Below are 17760 nucleotides of genomic sequence, written 5' to 3'. Positions count from 1 at the left end.
AGTTGGAGATGAATAAGGATAATGGAGATTTTATTTCTTTCTTTTTAAAAAATGGAGACATTATATTTGCCTAAATTACTTAGAATGGTTTAGTAAAAAGGGAAAATGCTAGAGGGGGAAGAAATAAGGACCATTCCTTTGATAGGAACAGAGAAATGCTAATTTTAACAAAACGAATGAGTATACAGATAGCGGATATGGCAGATTTGGTGGAAGAAAATGGAGTTACCATTACATTCCTTCTATTTTCTCAATGAGGTTACAAAGGAGATTCTAGGTCAGGACGGACAGGGATGTATATTTGAAAATGAAAGAAAATTAAATTAGCTGTTTAGCAGAAAGAAGAAATTCACCTATCAGGTAACTAGTAAGACTGTTAGGCACTGGTAAATGTTGTGGTCAAGAATTTAAAATGAGGACTTCCTAGGTGGTCCAGTGGTTAAGAATTTGTCTGCCAATGCAGGGGACACAAGTTCAATCCCTGGTCCAGGAAAGCTCATGTGCCCTAGAGCCCATGCTCTGCAACAAGGGAAGCCACCACAATGAGAAGCTGGTGCAACACAACTAGAGAAAGCCCACGCATAGCAACAAAGATCCAGCATAGCCAAAATAAAAAATAAAAAGGATTTAAAGTGAGACCAATTCATAGCTGCATTTTTCTCCAGCTACATTTAAACTATTATACTTGGATGCAGGTACAGAGTGTGAGCAGATAGCTGGATTTAAGGCAATGGCACCCCACTCCAGTACTCTTGCCTGGAAAATCCCATGGATGGAGGAGCCTGGTAGGCTGCAGTCCATGGGGTCGCTAAGAGTCGGACACGACTGAGCGACTTCACTTTCACTTTTCACTTTGATGCATTGGAGAAGGAAACGGCAACCCACTCCAGTGTTCTTGCCTGGAGAATCCCAGGGACGGGGGAGCCTGGTGGGCTGCCGTCTATGGGGTCGCACAGAGTCGGACACGACTGAAGCGACTTAGAAGCAGCAGCAGCAGCAGAGGTTTTGCCAGGTGAATACAATAGAGTGGATGGTGCAGGGGTAGAAATAAGAAATGAGCCAGGTATGTAGAATACTAAGGAGGTTCAATGGGTAGGAAAAAAACTGGTAGACATGAATTGGAAAGAAACTTTTTGAAGGAGAAGGGGGGAAATGCTTTAGAAGTAGCGATGGGAAGAAAGGATAAGCGCCTTGTCTTTAGACCCAGCCTGTGGCTTCCTCATTTCTCATATCCCTACCTGAGAGTTGAATGTCAGCAACAATCTTTGAAGCTAGTTTTGAATATAACAAGAAACCATTTTCTTATAGGCATGAGGATTTCTTAAGAGTACAAACTAGATTCAGAGACAAGATTAGGAAAACAGTATTACAATATCCTCAGAGATCAATACTTCTTTCAGTACTCAAATCCCAACTAACCCTAGCTCAGGTTCTTCTTTAGCTAGTTGAGAATAAAATGTACTATTTTACTTTTATATATTTCGTGTAGCTAGAGCCTTCCCTTCATTTAGGAAGCAGTAGTTTCAACCTAAGTGCCTTGTTCTTTTCCCAGCTCATATTTGGCTATTCTGCTAGCCTACTTCTTTGTTGTGGTGGTTTCCACTTTTAAAAAGCTTCACACAACTAGTTCCTTATCTTTTAAGCATTCCCTCTCTCCTACCTAGACACATAGATTCCATTTTTCCATATATTATTTGAGGCCAGAGCACTTTGTCAATCTTGGAAGGCACTAGTTGATATAACAAATAAGGCAATTTCAAACTTACTAACAGGCTGCTTTACAGATCTTTGCTTCTAACTTGTCACCTGAAACTCTGAAATGATTTTTTTTCTCAAACAAATTATAAGTGACGGTTAAGTTTCCCAGCTAGCCCTATGAATGTCACATCTCTTTAGGTGAGCTGAGCTGCAGGTTACTCTGGATGACTGCATTAAAAAAGAAAAAAAAAAAAATTTCTTCATTCTTGGTATAGATCCTAGTCAAAATGCCTAAATCGATAAAATTTATTTTTGGACTCTCCCCCGCCCCCACCTCCTTTTCTATACTCTCACTCATCTTCTAACGCCTTAAATTCCAAATGCTAAACTTCCCTATTTTCAGCCTATTTTGGACACCTTTTGCCCCCAACCACTTCTAAGCTTCAGAATCAGAACCACTTCCTACTTTCCCCAAATTTCCAGTTTTTCAATGTATAAGCTTCCCTTAACTCAGAAAGAACATAATGTCTTTAATAAACAGGACATACAACTATCATCTAAATGACAGAGTCTGCTAACCTAAATTAGCCCTGGGAGAAATTTCAGGCACAGTATCAAAAGTAAAGTGAAATATTTAGGAAATATTAGGAATAGCACTTTTCTGTCTGACTATTGCAGGGAAATATGAATTGGGCACACAGTTTCTTTACTTTTGAATACAAACTTAGTTGTTTAAAATTTTCCCTCATGGGTTTCAGAGAAAGCAGCAATGGAAGTTCAGCTTAAATAGAGAAACATAGAAACCACAGAAGCATCACACAAAGGTACACACAACAGCAGTAACTTTCCTCAGACTTAAAATAGCAACTCAGTCTTCCTACAACTAAGTTATTTTTACAAACTTGAGCTAGATAAATACACATACCTTCTCTTCGCTCTTTTAATTTCTTCCGGAAAACCTCAGCCCGGATCTCTTCAAAAGAGAACTCCCCCACTCCTGCATAAATCTTCTCCTTACAATACATCATCTTCTCCTTCTTCTCAGACTCTTGCTGAAGACTTTGAACTCTTTGCAGGAGATCTCCTTCTTCCTTTCCAGGCTTTCTTGTGCTTAGAATGTGGTTTATACTGGGTTCAATTTTACACGGTGTCCTAAAAGAAGCAATATAATTATTATTCATCATACAGATCAAATGAGCTGTTTCTTATAAACACACGGATGATGCCAGTTGTAAGGCTGTATGTGATGGATTCCAAAAAACAAAAACAAAAGACAAAAATAATTTACATGGTCCATCAACAATTATGTTCTGAGTACTACTATGATGAGGAAGGAATTAGCTGTAAGTTAAGAGTCATCAAATAGCTTATATTACTTATAGGTAAAAATAAATCTGAATAACATATCTTTTTTTCAAAAGAGGTAAATTTTTATTATTTTTTATTGAAGTATAGTTGATTTATAATGTGTTAGTTTCACATGTACAGCAAAGTGATTCAGTTATATATAATATATATATATTCCTTTTCAGATTTTTTTCCCTTATAGGTTATTACAAAATACTGAGTATAGTTCTCTGTGCTACACAGTAGGTCCTTGTTGGTTATCTATTTTATATATAATTGCGCGTATATGTTAATCCCAATCCCCTAATTTATCTCATATCTTTCCCCTTTGGTGGGCTTCCCTCATGGCTCAGACGGTAAAGAATCCGCCTGCAATGAGGGAGACCTGGGTTCTATCCTGGAGTCGGGAAGATCCCGTGGAGAAGGGAAAGGCTACCCACTCCAGTATTCTTGCCTAGAGAATTCCATGGACAGAGGAGCCTGGTGGGTTACAGTCCATGGGTCACAAAGTGTCGGACACGACTGAGCGACTAACACTAACACTTTGCCCTTTGGTAACCATAAGTTTGTTTTCTATAACTGTGGTGAATACCAAATCTAAATAGAACCCAGTGTAAAAAATGAAGCTAACTTTTGCAACACAGCCCATTTCTCACTGTTCTGCACCCAGAAGAATTAGAAATACAGCATTTAGAGAACTGATGATGTAAAATTCAACATTATCAGCTGAAGGGGAAGAGTATAGAGTGGTAATAAAGGTTTGAAAACGGAGCATACCTCAGTCAGGATCTGGACTATGGATCAGAATCACTTATATATCTTTTATCTTTTTCTGTATCTTCTTACAACTAAAGATATCTGGTCCTCACCTCAGATACACTGGATCAGAACTTTTAATGGTCCAAGCATCTATATGCTTAAAAGCCTTCCTCAATTTGCTCAACTGATAAAAGACTTTATGAAAAAACCTACACAAACATCATACCTAGCATATAATGAGGGGTTACAAATTATATATGAAGAAACTCTTGCAATGGGACACAAAATATGACCTAATATTACCACTCCACAATGTTATATATTAGACTGAATCTTAGACTGCCTGATTATTTAATCATCTATCATATTTCATAGAAATGCCAAGAAAAAGACATTCAGAAAGAAAAAGCAGGTTATGAGCAAAACTGCCATAATTCCTCACTACTGTCAATAATAAAGGCAGAACATCTCCCTTAAATAACAGTGACTATCTTTGACTACACCAATTTAAATATAAACCTATTGAGTTTATTCCTTAATAAGAATGATAACAAGTGGTCTTTTAGCCCTAACACACTAAAAAAAAAAAAAAAGACATAAAGGAAATAAAACTTTCGTTTACTTTCATTTCCACAAAGAAGAAAATGCTTTAGGAATTAGATAGGTGCCCCTGCCCATCCTTAACAATTTCCACCTCAAAATATCTGGAAATCAAACTCACATAACTGGCTGTTGTGCAGTCTCTTCCACATATGGAGTAAAACTTGGAATCATAGAGGGTACAGCTGTCATAGACACTGTATTGCCACGAGGCTGGCGATGGAGAAGAAAACTAAAATTACCATGGTTTTACATTCTGACACACCATATGCAGACCATGCCTAATTATTCAAGAGGAATTAAAAGAGATGCTAAAAATACTCCTCTGTTTGAACTCTGAAGCCTTTGTTATGTCAGCAAATAAACTGGATCTTAGAGTCCTTACCCTGTATTCCAAAGGCCTGCCTGTGTTCCAAGGGCCGGCTTGTAGCTCATTCTCTTTGCCCCTGGACACAGGAGGTGCTATCCATGGCTGGACTGTAGGTTTAGATGACTCTGCTCTAGAAGCCTCATCAGCATTTTCATCAAAAACAATAATTCTAGAACTACTTTGCATCTGTTGAGGAACTGGATTTTGGAGACCTCTGTTCTGGCTTGGAGCTAAGAGAAAAATATTAAACTTTCAAAACATAAATTTCAAAATCTTTACCAATTTAGATTCCCAATAAGGTATACCTGATCCTTTCCCAAATCAAGATTACTTCTACTACCATAGAATCAGAGATTTTTTAAAATAATAATTAAAAAAAAACCTTAATGCATCAAATTATTAATTTTTAAGTCTCTTCTTCATTTGTTACTTATACCGTCCTTCTTTTCCCTCACCTGTAATCTTTTACATATACATATCCAAAAAACAAATCCTGTATCTTCCTTCAGTCATCATTCTAACATTGTCTAACTTTATCAGGATTAACTTAAATCTTAATATTCGTTTTCCAGTTAAAATTTTTCTCTCAGGTGAAATGTACTGACTCTAAAAAAAAAACCAACTCAGCCCACTTATTATTGGTATTCACTTTAGTGGGGCTGCTTATTAGAGTCAAGCTTCATCATGACCTGGATAAAATATTTTTTAGGACTATATTCCTTGTACTCTAATTCTCAGATCTCCAAGGAACATTCTGAGTATTACAAAGTTGATATCAGGATAGGGATAAGAGATCTAAATATCTGGTCTACGTGTCTAACTGCTATAAATGTGGTTAATAAAAGCTTACTGCTCTCTGTACCTTCTGCTCAATTTTGCTGGGAACATAAAAGTTACCTAAAAAAACAGTAATTTAAAAAGCAGCTATTGCTGATCACCTTTAAGTATACAAAGAAAGCCCAATTTCTGAGCCTCCAAAACTGAAGACCAAATTAACACATTGTTTGTGAATTTGGTACATGTAAGCTTTACCTTGATAATACTCGCTATATTACTGCGTATCTTTCAACAAATAACTGAAACTCAGAAACTCTAGTTGATTACTCTAGATACATATTAGATTAGGTTTTTCTTTTTTTCTTTTCCTTCCTTTTCTCTGTCTTTCCCTCTTTTTTTGCATTATAAGGGTCCCAGAATAGGTTTTTCTTAATTAAGACACAAAATGCTGACATGTTTTAGTGTTACTGCACACTGCGATCTCAGCTTCTCCTTAGACTTCTTTTTTGCTTCCTAGTATTCAGAACAGTAGGACAATGTTCACATATATATTTATACATGATTTCCTTACATAATTTGCCTACCACCCGAAACTAAAAGCTTCCCATAATAACACTTAACAAACTTACCCTTGAGAGCACCCCCTACACGGCTGATTGGAGCTCTTGCTGTCTTTTTCCCTTTGCTTTTTAGTTCAGCCAGTGTGCTTCGTTGTGGTACAGAAGCTCCCACAACTTCCTCCTCCTCTTCTTTCTCAAGTGCCAACAGAGTTTGCCGAGACACTCGAGCTTGGAATTGTCTAAAGTAAGAGAAGGGACAATTAACAGTTGGTGAGATGAAAACTACTGTCCAGATTCAATTTCCTAATTTGCTGAACAAGGGAAAAGAGTGGGATGTAAGGGAAGAAATACATAGAAATAGCCAAAAGAAAGTGTTTATTTTCTCAGAAACAAGGAAAGCCACCTTGAAATCAGAGAAGGTCCAAATTTGTATGTCCAAATTTGACCAATCAAAAATAATCTAAAGAGCACCAGCAGGTTGACCTCAGGATTAGATCAGTGTCTTAGATTAAGATTATAGAATATATTAAGATCAGAGTTTCCCATCAACTTTTTATTATGACTTTTTAAACTCACAAAATAGTTGAAAGAGTAAGTGAGCATCCATATACTCTTTACCTAGATTCACTAATTGTTAACATCTTGACACATCTATTTTATTGTCACTCTCTCTTGCTACATAGAATCTCCACCCGACTCCCTACCCCAACATTTTACCTCAATCAAATGAATGAAGTTGCATTCAACATGACATTTTACTTTTTAGCAAAGCTGGTAGAAGTTTGAAGACTAAACTTCTGTGCTGCTGCCAAAGTTTTCAGTATTATCAAAAGGGTAAAGAAATTGAATAGGAGAAGGAAATGGCAACCCATTCCAGTATTCTTGCCTGGGAAATCGCATGGACAGAGGAGCCTGGCGGGCTACAGTCCATGGGGTCACAAAGAAGTCGGACACAACTGAGCAACTAAACAGTTGTGTAGATGTAGTTTTGATATAGTTACAGTTTTGATGTAGAGTTAGTTGTAAAAATAAAGGTTAACTTGAATAAGGGAAAAAAAAAAAAAAAGAAAAAAGAAATTGAATAAACTGCAAATGCTGGCCAAGATGGAATAAGCCCATATTAGTTTCTCTCTTTCTCACTGATTAGAATTAAAAACTCTACAAAAAACTTTTTAAAAAAAGAATTAAAAATTCCAGACAAAATACAAAAAAGCAACCGAGGTCTCTAAAAAGTAAACAAAAGCAAGTGGACTGTGGAGAGGAGTCAAACTTAAACAACCCACACAAGGCTGTTTCCTGTTTTTTTTCCCCCTTCTCTTTTCCATATGGTTTTGAATTGTTATATTAGCGGTGCAGGAAGCTAAAACTCCTAAAGAAACCTCATCTTTCTGTCCAGAGGAAAGGAAAAAGAGGACTGTGAGGGCCAATGAGTATGGGAGAAATATTGGAGGGGATGAGCTGAAGAAGAGAATCTCCTGACTCTGTACATGAATTGGCACAAACCCTGGACCACCCTTGAGCTATGCACACACAGAGCAGACCCAAAGCAGCACAGAAAAGGCTTTGCGAACTGAACTATAATATTAACCACTGTCCAAGCCCTAGACTAACCCTGGAGCAACAAATGGGATAGATCCAAAGGTCTCTGAAAATTGAACTGACATTAGAACCACTACCCACATAAGTTGAAAAAGAAATTATATCTGAATGTTGGTCACCTAATAAGACAAAAGCATCAACATTAACTAACAGGACCTAGAGTCTAATAATACCAGTATAAATGTCCAGGATATAATAGAAAATCACCTGACATATAAAGAACCAGGAAAATGTGACCAATTCTCAAAGGAAAAACAGAGATACAAACATCAAATGACAGCTTCCCTGGTGGCTCAGACTGCAATGTGGGAGAACTGGGTTCGATTCCTGGGTTGGGAAGATCCTCTGGAGAAGGGCATAAAAACTCACCCCAGTATTCTTGCCTGGAGAATCCCCAAGGACAGAGGAGTCTGGAGGGCTACAGTCCATGGGGTCACAAAGAGTTGGACGCAATTGAGTGACTAAGCACATTACAGCACAATGACCAAAAATATAAATACAGAAATCACAGCACAACCATGATTGGTATTTATGAAAAAATTTTATATATAGTTTGAAGAATAATATAAAAAAGTCACAATATTGTAAAGTAATTACACTCCAATTAAAATAAACTAATTAATAAAAAAAATAAAAACATCAAATGATCCAGGTGTTGAGTTTTCAGACAGATTTTAAAATAGCTAACACAATGATGCTCCATAATATAAAGGTAAAAATATTTTAAATGAATGGAAACATAGAAATTCTCAACTGACACACAGAAACTATGAAAAAGAATCAAATAGAAATTTTAGACCCCAAAAACACAATATCTGAAATAAACAATTTACTGGATATACTCATTATCAGAATGGAGAAGACTGAAAAAAAAAGAGTAAATGAACCTGAAGACAAATCAATAAAAATTGCTCAACCTAAAGAATAGAAAGAATAAAGTTAAAATTTTGTTTTTAAATGAACAGAGCTTCATGGACCTGTGGGACAGTATCAGAGAGTCTAATATATGTGGAACTGAAGTCCCAGAAGAAAAGGTATAGAAAGGTATTTTAAAAATAATGGCTGAAAACTTTTCAAATTTTGTGAAAGGCATGTCTTTACAAATTCAAAAAGCTCAGTAAACCCCAAATGGATTAAACATAAAGGCAATCATACCTAGACACAACATGATCAAACGGCTGAAAAGCAATGTTAAAGAAAAAAAAAAACTTAGCCAGAGAAAATCGACTCATTACAAAAAAGGGGGACGAACCATTCAAATGACTATAGATGGCCCATCAGATATCAGAGAGTCTAGAAGACAGAAACATGCTAAAAGAATTGCTGGACCAGAATTCTACACCCAATGAAAATATCCTTCAGGAATAAAAATGAATAAAGACACTCTCAGGGGCTTCCCTGGGGGTCCAGTGGTTAAAATTCCATGCTTCCAATGAAAGGGGCACGGGTTTGATCCCTGGTTAGGAAATCAAGATTCTGCATGCTCTGAGGCTGGAAAAAAAAAAGACATTCTCAGATGAAGAAAAACTAAGAGAATTTATTGGAAAAGATTCACTCTAAATGAATGGCTAGAAAAAAACCTCTTTTGTCTGACAGAAAATGATATCAGAGGAAAACTTGGAATGTCAGGAATAAGGAGAACAAAAATGGTAAATATAACAGACTATTTTTCTCCTAAGTTCTTTAAAACACATACGGCTTTTGAAAGCAAAAATTATAACATTGTCTGATGGGATTTTCAATGTATGTAAATTTAATACTTATCACCAGTATATCAAGAAAGTAGGGAAGATATAGAACCTGTATGGTTTTAAAGCTTCTATTATTTTACTTGAAGTGGTAAAATATTAACTCTAAGTAGACTGTGAAAGGTTAGGTATATGTATTATATACCTTAGAGGAACCACTAAAAAAACAACAAACAAAAGGTCAATAAAATAAATTAAAATGAAATACTAAAAAAAAAAAAAATTCAAACAATCCAAAAGAAGACAGGAAAGGGGCAACAAAGGAAAAAAGACAGAGAAACTGAAAACAAATATTAAAATAACATATCTAAATCCCACAAAATTGGTAATTCCATCAAAATGTTCTAAGTAAACCACATAAAAAACATTGTGAGAGTTGGGAAAAACACAACATCCAACTCATTGCTGTGTTTAAGAACCACTTTAAAAAAAAGGAAAAAAAAAGAACCACTTTTAATAAAAAGACACTGTCAGGTTAAAAGGGAAGAGAAACCTGATTTAAAAATGGAGAGAAGAGCTTAACAGACTGTTTTTCCAAAGAGGAAACGCAGATAGCTAAAAGGCACATAAAAAGATGCTTGACGTCAGTAATCATCAGGGAAATGAAAGTCAAAACCACAATGAGGTATCACCTCACACCTGTCAGAACAACCATATCAGGAAGAACACAAATCACAAATGTTGTCGAGGATGTGGAGAAAAGAGAATCCTTGTACTGTGTTAGTGGGAATGCAAATTGCTGCAGCCAGTGTGGAAAAAAGCATAGAGGTTTCTGAAAAAACTAAAATAGAACTACCATATGACCCAGCAATTCCATTCCTGGGTATATATCTGAAAAAAACAAAAACACTAATATGAAAAGATATATGCATGCCAGTGTTCAGAGCAGCATTATTTACAATTGCCAAGATATGGAAGCAACCTAAGAGTCACCAACAGATGACTGGATAAACAAGATGTGGTACATATATATAGTAGAATACTATTCAGTCGTAAAGAAGTATGAAATTTTGCCATTTGCAACAATATGGAGGTACTTAGAAGGGATTATGTTAAGTGAAATAAGTCAGACAAAGAGACAAATACTGCATAATATCACTTAAATGTGGAATCTAAGAAATACAACAAACTAGTGAATAAAGCAAAAAGAAACTTACAGATATAGAGAACAAACTGGTGGTTACTAGTGGGGAGAGGCAAAATAGGGGTAGGGGATAGGAATACAAACTATTAGGTATAAACTAAGCTACAAGGACATATTGTACAACACAGGGAATATAGTCAATATTTTATAATAACTACAGATGGAGTGTGTATGCACACTAAGTTACTTCAGTCGTGCCCAACTCTTTGTGACCCTATGGATTATGGCCAGCCAGGCTCCTCTGCCAATTGGATTCTCCAGGCAAGAATACTTTAGTGGTTGCCATGCAGGATCTTCCTGATCTAGGGATCAAATCCACATTTCTTATGCCTCCTGCAATGGCAGGTGGTTCTTTACCACTAGTACCACCTGGAGTATAACCTTTAAACATTGTGGATTACTACATTGTATACCTTTAACTTGTACGGTACTATACATCAACTACCCTTCAATAAAAAAGAACCCCCTTTGTTAATAAATGAAACTCCACACAAAATCCTGTAATACGAATGTTTGTAGCAGCATTATTTCATAATTGCCAAAAAATGAAAACAACCTAATGCCCAATAACTGATGAATGGATAAATCATGCACTATATGTATAGAATGACATATTATTCAGCAATAAAAAGGAATGAAATATTGATATATGCCACAACTATGGTCATCTATAATGAACCTTGAAAATACGCTAAGTGAAAGAAGCCAGTCACAAAAGACCACATAATGTAGGATTCCATTTATGTGTAATGTCCAGAATAGGCAAATCCAGAGAGAGAAAGCAGATTAATGGTTGCCTGGAACTGGATTGAGAGGGAATGGAGAGTCACTGTTAATCAGTTCAGTTCAGTCGCTCAGTTGTATCTGAATTTTTGTGACCCCATGGACTGCACCAGGCCAAGCTTCCTTGTCCATCACCAACTCCCGGAGGGTGCTCAAACTCATGTCCATAGAGTCGGCAATGCCATCCAACCACCTCATCCGCTGTCATCCCTTTCTCCTGCCTTCAATCTTTCCCAGCATTAGGGTCTTTTCCAACAAGTCATTTCTTTGCATCAGGTGGCCCGAGTATTGGAGCTTCAGCGTCAGTTCTTCCAATTAATATTCAGGACTGATTTCCTTTAGGATCGACTGATTTGATCTCCTTGCAGTACAAGGGACTCTCAAGAGTCTGCTCCAACACCACAGTTCAAAAGCATCAATTCTTTGGCGCTCAGTTTTCTTTATAGTCCAACTCTTATATCCATACATGACTACTGGAAAAACCATAGCTTTGACTATATGGATCTTTGTTGGCAAAGTAATGTCTCTGCTTTTTAATATGCTTTCTAGGTTTGTCATAGCTTTTCTTCCAAGGAGCAAGTGTCTTTTAATTTCATGGCTGCAGCCACCATCTGCAATGACTCTGGAGCCCAAGAAAATAAAGTCTGTCACTGTTTCCATCGTTTCCTCATCTATTTGCCATGAAGTGATGGGACTGGATGCCATGATCTTAGTTCTCTGAATGTTGAGTTTTAAGCCAGCTTTTTCACTCTCCTCTTTCACTTTCATCAAGAGCCTCTTTAGTTCTTCTTCACTTTCTGCCATAAGGGTGGTGTCATCTGTGTATATGAGATTATTGATATTTCTCAATATTTTCTCAATATCTCAATATTTATCAATATTGTATATTGATATTTCTCTTGGCAATCTTGATTCCAGCTTGTGCTTCATCCAGTCTAGCATTTCACATGATTGTACTGTGCATATAAGTTAAATAAGCAGGGTGACAGTATACTGCCTTGATGTACTCCTTTCCCAATTTGGAACCAGTCTGTTGTTCCATGTCCAGTTCTAACTGTTGCTTCTTTACCTGCATACAGATTTCTCAGGAGGCAGGTAAGGTGGTCTGGTATTCCCATCTCTTTAAGAATTTTCCAGTTTGTTGTGATTCACAGAGTCAAAGGCTTTAGCATAGTCAATGAAGCACAAGTAGATGTTTTTCTGGAATTCTCTTGCTTTTTCTATGATTCAACAGATGTTGGCAATTTGATCTCTGGTTCCTCTGCCTTTTCTAAATCCAGCTTGAACATCTGGAAGTTCTCGGTTCACATACTGTTGAAGCCTAGCTTGGAGAATTTTGAGTATTACTTTGTTAGCGTGTGAGATGAGTGCAATTGTGTGGTAGTTTGAACATTCTTTGGCATTGCTTTTCTTTGGGATTGGAATGAAAACTGACCTTTTCCAGTCCTGTGGAATAATAATAAGTCCAGAATTCATTTTGGGGTGTTAAAAATGTCGTAAGATTAGATTGTGGCAATGGTTGCAAACCTTTAAAACTGTTGGAAAAAAAAGTAAAGAAAGGAAAAGATGTATCATGAAAACTAAAGAAAGCTGGACTGGCTATATTAATATCAGATCAAGCTGACTTCAGAAGAAGTATGACCAGGGATAAAGATGAACATTATATAATGATAAAGGGATCAATTCTAAATGTGTATATACTTAATAGAACTTCAAAATATATGTAGCAAGGCTGGTAGGAGCTCAAAGAAGAGATAAATTCACAATAAAAGAGGGAATTCCTGGTGGTCCAGTGGTTAGGACTCTGACCTCTCATTTTCGAGGGCCCAGGTTCAATTCCTGGAAGGGGAACAAAGATCCTACCAGCTGTGTGGCAAAAAAACAAAAATAAAATCCCACAAAAAAACCACAATAAAAGAAACTTCAAGATTCCTCTCTCAGTGACTGACAGAATAAGTAAACAGAAAGTTAGCAAGTATACAGAAGACCAGAACTGACTACCAATCTACTTGACCTAAAAATGACATTTATAGAATATTTTATTCCAAAACAGCAGAAAACACATTTTTCAGGTGTTCACAAAACATTCACATATTCTGGGCCATAAAATGAACCTTAATAAATTAGAAAGACTTGAAACCATACAAATTATGTTCTCTAACCATAATGGAATTAAACTAGAAATCAGTAATGGGGAGATATCTCAAAAATCTCCAAACACTTCCTAATAATACACTTCTATATAGCCCATGGATCAAAAGGAAGACATAAGGAAAATTAGAAAATATTTTGAAATGAATGAGAATACATTATTATTATCAAAATACGTGGGATACAGCTAAAGCAGTGCTTAGACAGAAATTTTTTATATTAGAAAAAAAAGCTCTAGAAAACAGTGCTCTAAGTGTCACCTTAAATTAGAAAAGGGGCAAGTTAAACCCAAAGCACAAAGAAGGAAATAATAAAGAGCAGAAGTTAATAAAATTAGAAGCAGAGTATCAATTAAGATTAAAAAATCAAGACAGCCTTCAGAATGGGAGAAAATAATAGCAAACGAAGCAACAGACAAACAATTAATCTCAAAAATATACAAGCAACTTCTGCAGCTGAATTCCAGAAAAATAAACGATCCAATCAAAAAATGGGCCAAAGAACTAAACAGATATTTCTCCAAAGAAGACATACAGATGGCTAACAAACACATGAAAAGATGCTCAACATCACTCATTATTAGAGAAAGCAAATCAAAACCACAATGAGGTATCATTTCACACCAGTCAGAATGGCTGCTATCCAAAAGTCTACAAGCAATAAATGCTGGAGAGGGTGTGGAGAAAAGGGAACCCTCTTACACTGTTGGTGGGAATGCAAACTAGTACAGCCACTATGGAGAACAGTGTGGAGATTCCTTAAAAAACTGGGAATAGAACTGCCATATGACCCAGCAATCCCACTGCTGGGCATATACACCGAGGAAACCAGAATTGAAAGAGACGCGTGTACCCCAATGTTCATCGCAGCACTGTGTACAATAGCCAGGACATGGAAGCAACCTAGCTGTCCATCAGCAGACGAATGGATAAGGAAGCTGTGGTACATATACACAATGGAATATTACTCAGCCATTAAAAAAAATACATTTGAATCGGTTCTACTGAGATGGATGAAACTGGAGCCCATTATACAGAGTGAAGTAAGCCAGAAAGAAAAACACCAATACAGTATACTAATGCATATATATGGAATTTGAAAGATGGTAACAATAACCCTATATGTGAGACAGAATAAGAGACACAGATGCATAGAACAATTTTATGGACTCTGAGGGAGAAGGTGAGGGTGGGACGTTCTGGGAGAATAGCATTGAAACATGTATATTATCATATGTGAAACAGAACACCATTCCACGTTTGACGCATGAGACAAGGGCTCAGGGCAGGGGCAATGGGATGACCCAGAGGGATGGGATGGGGAGGGAGGTGGGTGGGGGGTCCAGGAAGGGGAACACATGTAAACCCATGGCTGATTCATGTCGATGTATGGCAAAAACTATTACAATGTTGTAAAGTAATTAGCCCCCAACTAAAATAAATAAATTTATTAAAAAAAAAAAAAAGATTAAAAAATCAATGGAAGCAAAAGCTGATTTCCTAAAAAGATCAATAGAAATTGATAAACTAGAGGACCAATATCAGGATTGTCAATATGAAAAAACAAGGAGGAAGGTCACTACCTCACCTATAGACGTTAAAAAGATAATAAAGGATACTATGAACAACTCTATGCCCATTAACTCATCACTTAGCTGAAGTGGACCAAGTCCTTGAAAGATAAAAACTACCAAAGCCTATTCAAAGAAATAAAAGTTCTAAATAAGTGGAGAAATACATCTTGTTCATGCATAATACTAATCAAAATCCCAGAAAGCTGATTCTAGAATTATACAGAAAGTCAAATGAACTAGAAGAGTTAAAAAGAACAATTACCTGATTCCAGACTTACTATAACTCTTCAGCAATCTAGATAGTGTAATATATACCAATGATAGACATAAAGATCAAAAGAGAAAACAGAGTAACAGAAATAAACCTACACAAATATGATCACTTGACTTTTGACAAAAATGCAAAGGTACTTCAATGGAGAAAACCTTTTCAACAAAAGGCACATGAATAAATAAGGCTCATAGGGAAAAAAAGAACCTTAATACCTTCTACAAAAATTAACTCAAAATGGATCACAAATTTAAAAACAAAAAGTAAAACTGTAACACTTCAGGATAAAAACACAGGAGAAAAATCTTTGTAACCTTCAGCTAGATGGAATTCTTAGATATACCAAAAGCACAACCTATACAAGAAATAATTGATAAATTAAACTTCTTCAAAATTAAAAACTTCTGTTCTGTAAAAGTCACTCCCAGAATTAAGCTGGGAGAAAAGGTTTACAAATCACTTATCTGACAAAAGACTTGTATTCAGAATAAAGAACTCTTACAACTCAAATGCATTATGCTAAATGAAAGCAGCCCAAATCAAAAGACTATACACTATATGATTCCATTGACATGACATTATAGAAAAGTCTAAACTATAGGGCTGGAGAATAGATCAGTGGTTGCCAGAGGTTGGGACTGTGAGTAGGTGTTGACCACAAAGGGATAGAATGTGGGAATTCTATGGAGTGATGGAATTATCCAAATATATCTTGATTATGATAATGGTTACATGTTTCTATTTACTTGTGAAAACATACAGAACTGTACATCAAAGACTAGATTTTACTGTATGTTAAATAGAAAATATTTAAATATGTCTTTAAAAAACCTGAATAGTAATGAAGTTAACTTGCCAATCCACAGAGAGCACTTTATTCAGATGTAAAACAACTTTTTGTATCTATTAAAGAGTTAAGAAAAGCTCCAGAGAGGAAGTTTACCTGTGCTGGGACTGCAGTCTTTCCAGTGGTTCAGCTTTCTGTTCAATACCTTCCTGAAATATCAGATCTGCTTTCTTAAAGTTTTCTCTAGCTTCATATTCTTCAGCCCATGAGATATAAAACTGAGCAAGTGAAATGCCAATTCCTTGGTTATGTAAATAACTGTACATATCCAAAGGTTCATTGCATAAATGCCCCTGTAACAAATTAAAAGCATTAGCAGTTAACCAATTTTTCTTCACATATTGTCTGTTATGTGCCAGTCATTGGAGATACAAAATGTAGTTTCTGCATTGAAAAAAATATTATCTGTTTTAACACAAGATTATAAGGAATATATTGGGAGGACCTAAAACACATTTACACTAATCCCTTACTTGACAAAAGGAATTAATTTGTAAGAAAAAGAAATGGGGAAGAAAGCTTTCAAGAATGCATTACATTTGAGTGTGGCCCTTAAGGGGAAATAGACTTATATATGGTAAAGAGTGGGAAATGAAGGGCATTCTAGGCAGAGAAAAAAGCATAAGCAAAGACACTGAAGACTAAGTTTGTGAAGGTTTAGGCTAGATAGAAGTTTGGGGAGAAAAGGTGTGACCAGGCTTGAAAGTCAAGCTCATCAATTGTAAATATACCTGATAGTCAATGTTATATGTGTTGGGATAGGAGAGCTATAAGCAAAGAAATGACATGGTCAAATCTGTATTTTAAAAGGGACCTTATTAAGACCAGCTACAATACAGATAATTCTAGCAGCAAAAAGGGAAAGGGAGGGGATCACTAAAAATCCCACACCACTAACAAGTTTGATATATTTTTTCAGTCTTTATTTTTCTCTTGAGGAAAAAAAGGAACATATATCATTTTTCCACAGGATAAAGAGATTTTTGTCATTTTATAGTTTTAATCAAAATTAAATATTTTTATTCCATCCAACTGTCTATCATTCATTTTTCCATGCTGCTACTTAATATTTTTGAATGGGTGAACAATGTTCCATCTAGTAGATCTTTCTGGAGAAGGAAATGGCAACCCACTCCAGTACTCTTGCCTGGAAAATCCCATGGATGGAGGAGCCTGGTAGGCTACAGTCCATGGGGTCGCAAAGAGTCGGACATGACTGAGCAACTTCACTTCACTCACTTCACTCACTTCATACTTTATCACTGGAGAAGGAAATGGCAACCCACTTCAGTGTTCTTGCCTGGAGAATCTCATGGACAGAGGAGCCTGGCAGGCCATGGTCCATGGGGTTGCAGAGAGTCGGACACGACCGAAGTGACTGAGCAGTAGATCTTTCATCATTTAGCTATTACTTAATTTTTTGGACAAACCACTTCTAATTTTTCCCAATTGTAAATAATTGTGTAATGAATACCTTTAAGCATATTGCCTTTCACATTTTACATTATTCCCTTAAGATAAATTCCTATAAGT

The 17760-nt window shown here is 36.2% G+C and overlaps 1 protein-coding gene across 6 annotated transcripts in view; it reads right to left on the bottom strand.

The window, feature by feature from the left end:
* Positions 1-17760, bottom strand: part of BUB1B (BUB1 mitotic checkpoint serine/threonine kinase B) — a 52886-nt gene that overhangs the window by 22005 nt on the left and 13121 nt on the right. For all 6 annotated transcript variants that reach the window (XM_081507171.1, XM_081507169.1, XM_081507167.1 and 3 more), the window contains 5 exons: positions 16324-16520; positions 6181-6350; positions 4790-5004; positions 4526-4617; positions 2624-2850 (listed from right to left, as the gene is read on the bottom strand). In XM_081507171.1, coding sequence (XP_081363297.1) covers positions 2624-2850; positions 4526-4617; positions 4790-5004; positions 6181-6350; positions 16324-16520 — 901 coding nt within the window. The remainder of the gene's footprint in view (positions 1-2623; positions 2851-4525; positions 4618-4789; positions 5005-6180; positions 6351-16323; positions 16521-17760) is intronic.

Source organism: Giraffa tippelskirchi, chromosome 7 (assembly GCF_054371585.1).
Source record: "Giraffa tippelskirchi isolate mGirTip1 chromosome 7, T2T-mGirTip1v1.2.pri, whole genome shotgun sequence".
NCBI lineage: Eukaryota > Metazoa > Chordata > Mammalia > Artiodactyla > Giraffidae > Giraffa > Giraffa tippelskirchi.
This window is presented reverse-complemented; position numbering and strand designations above follow the sequence as displayed.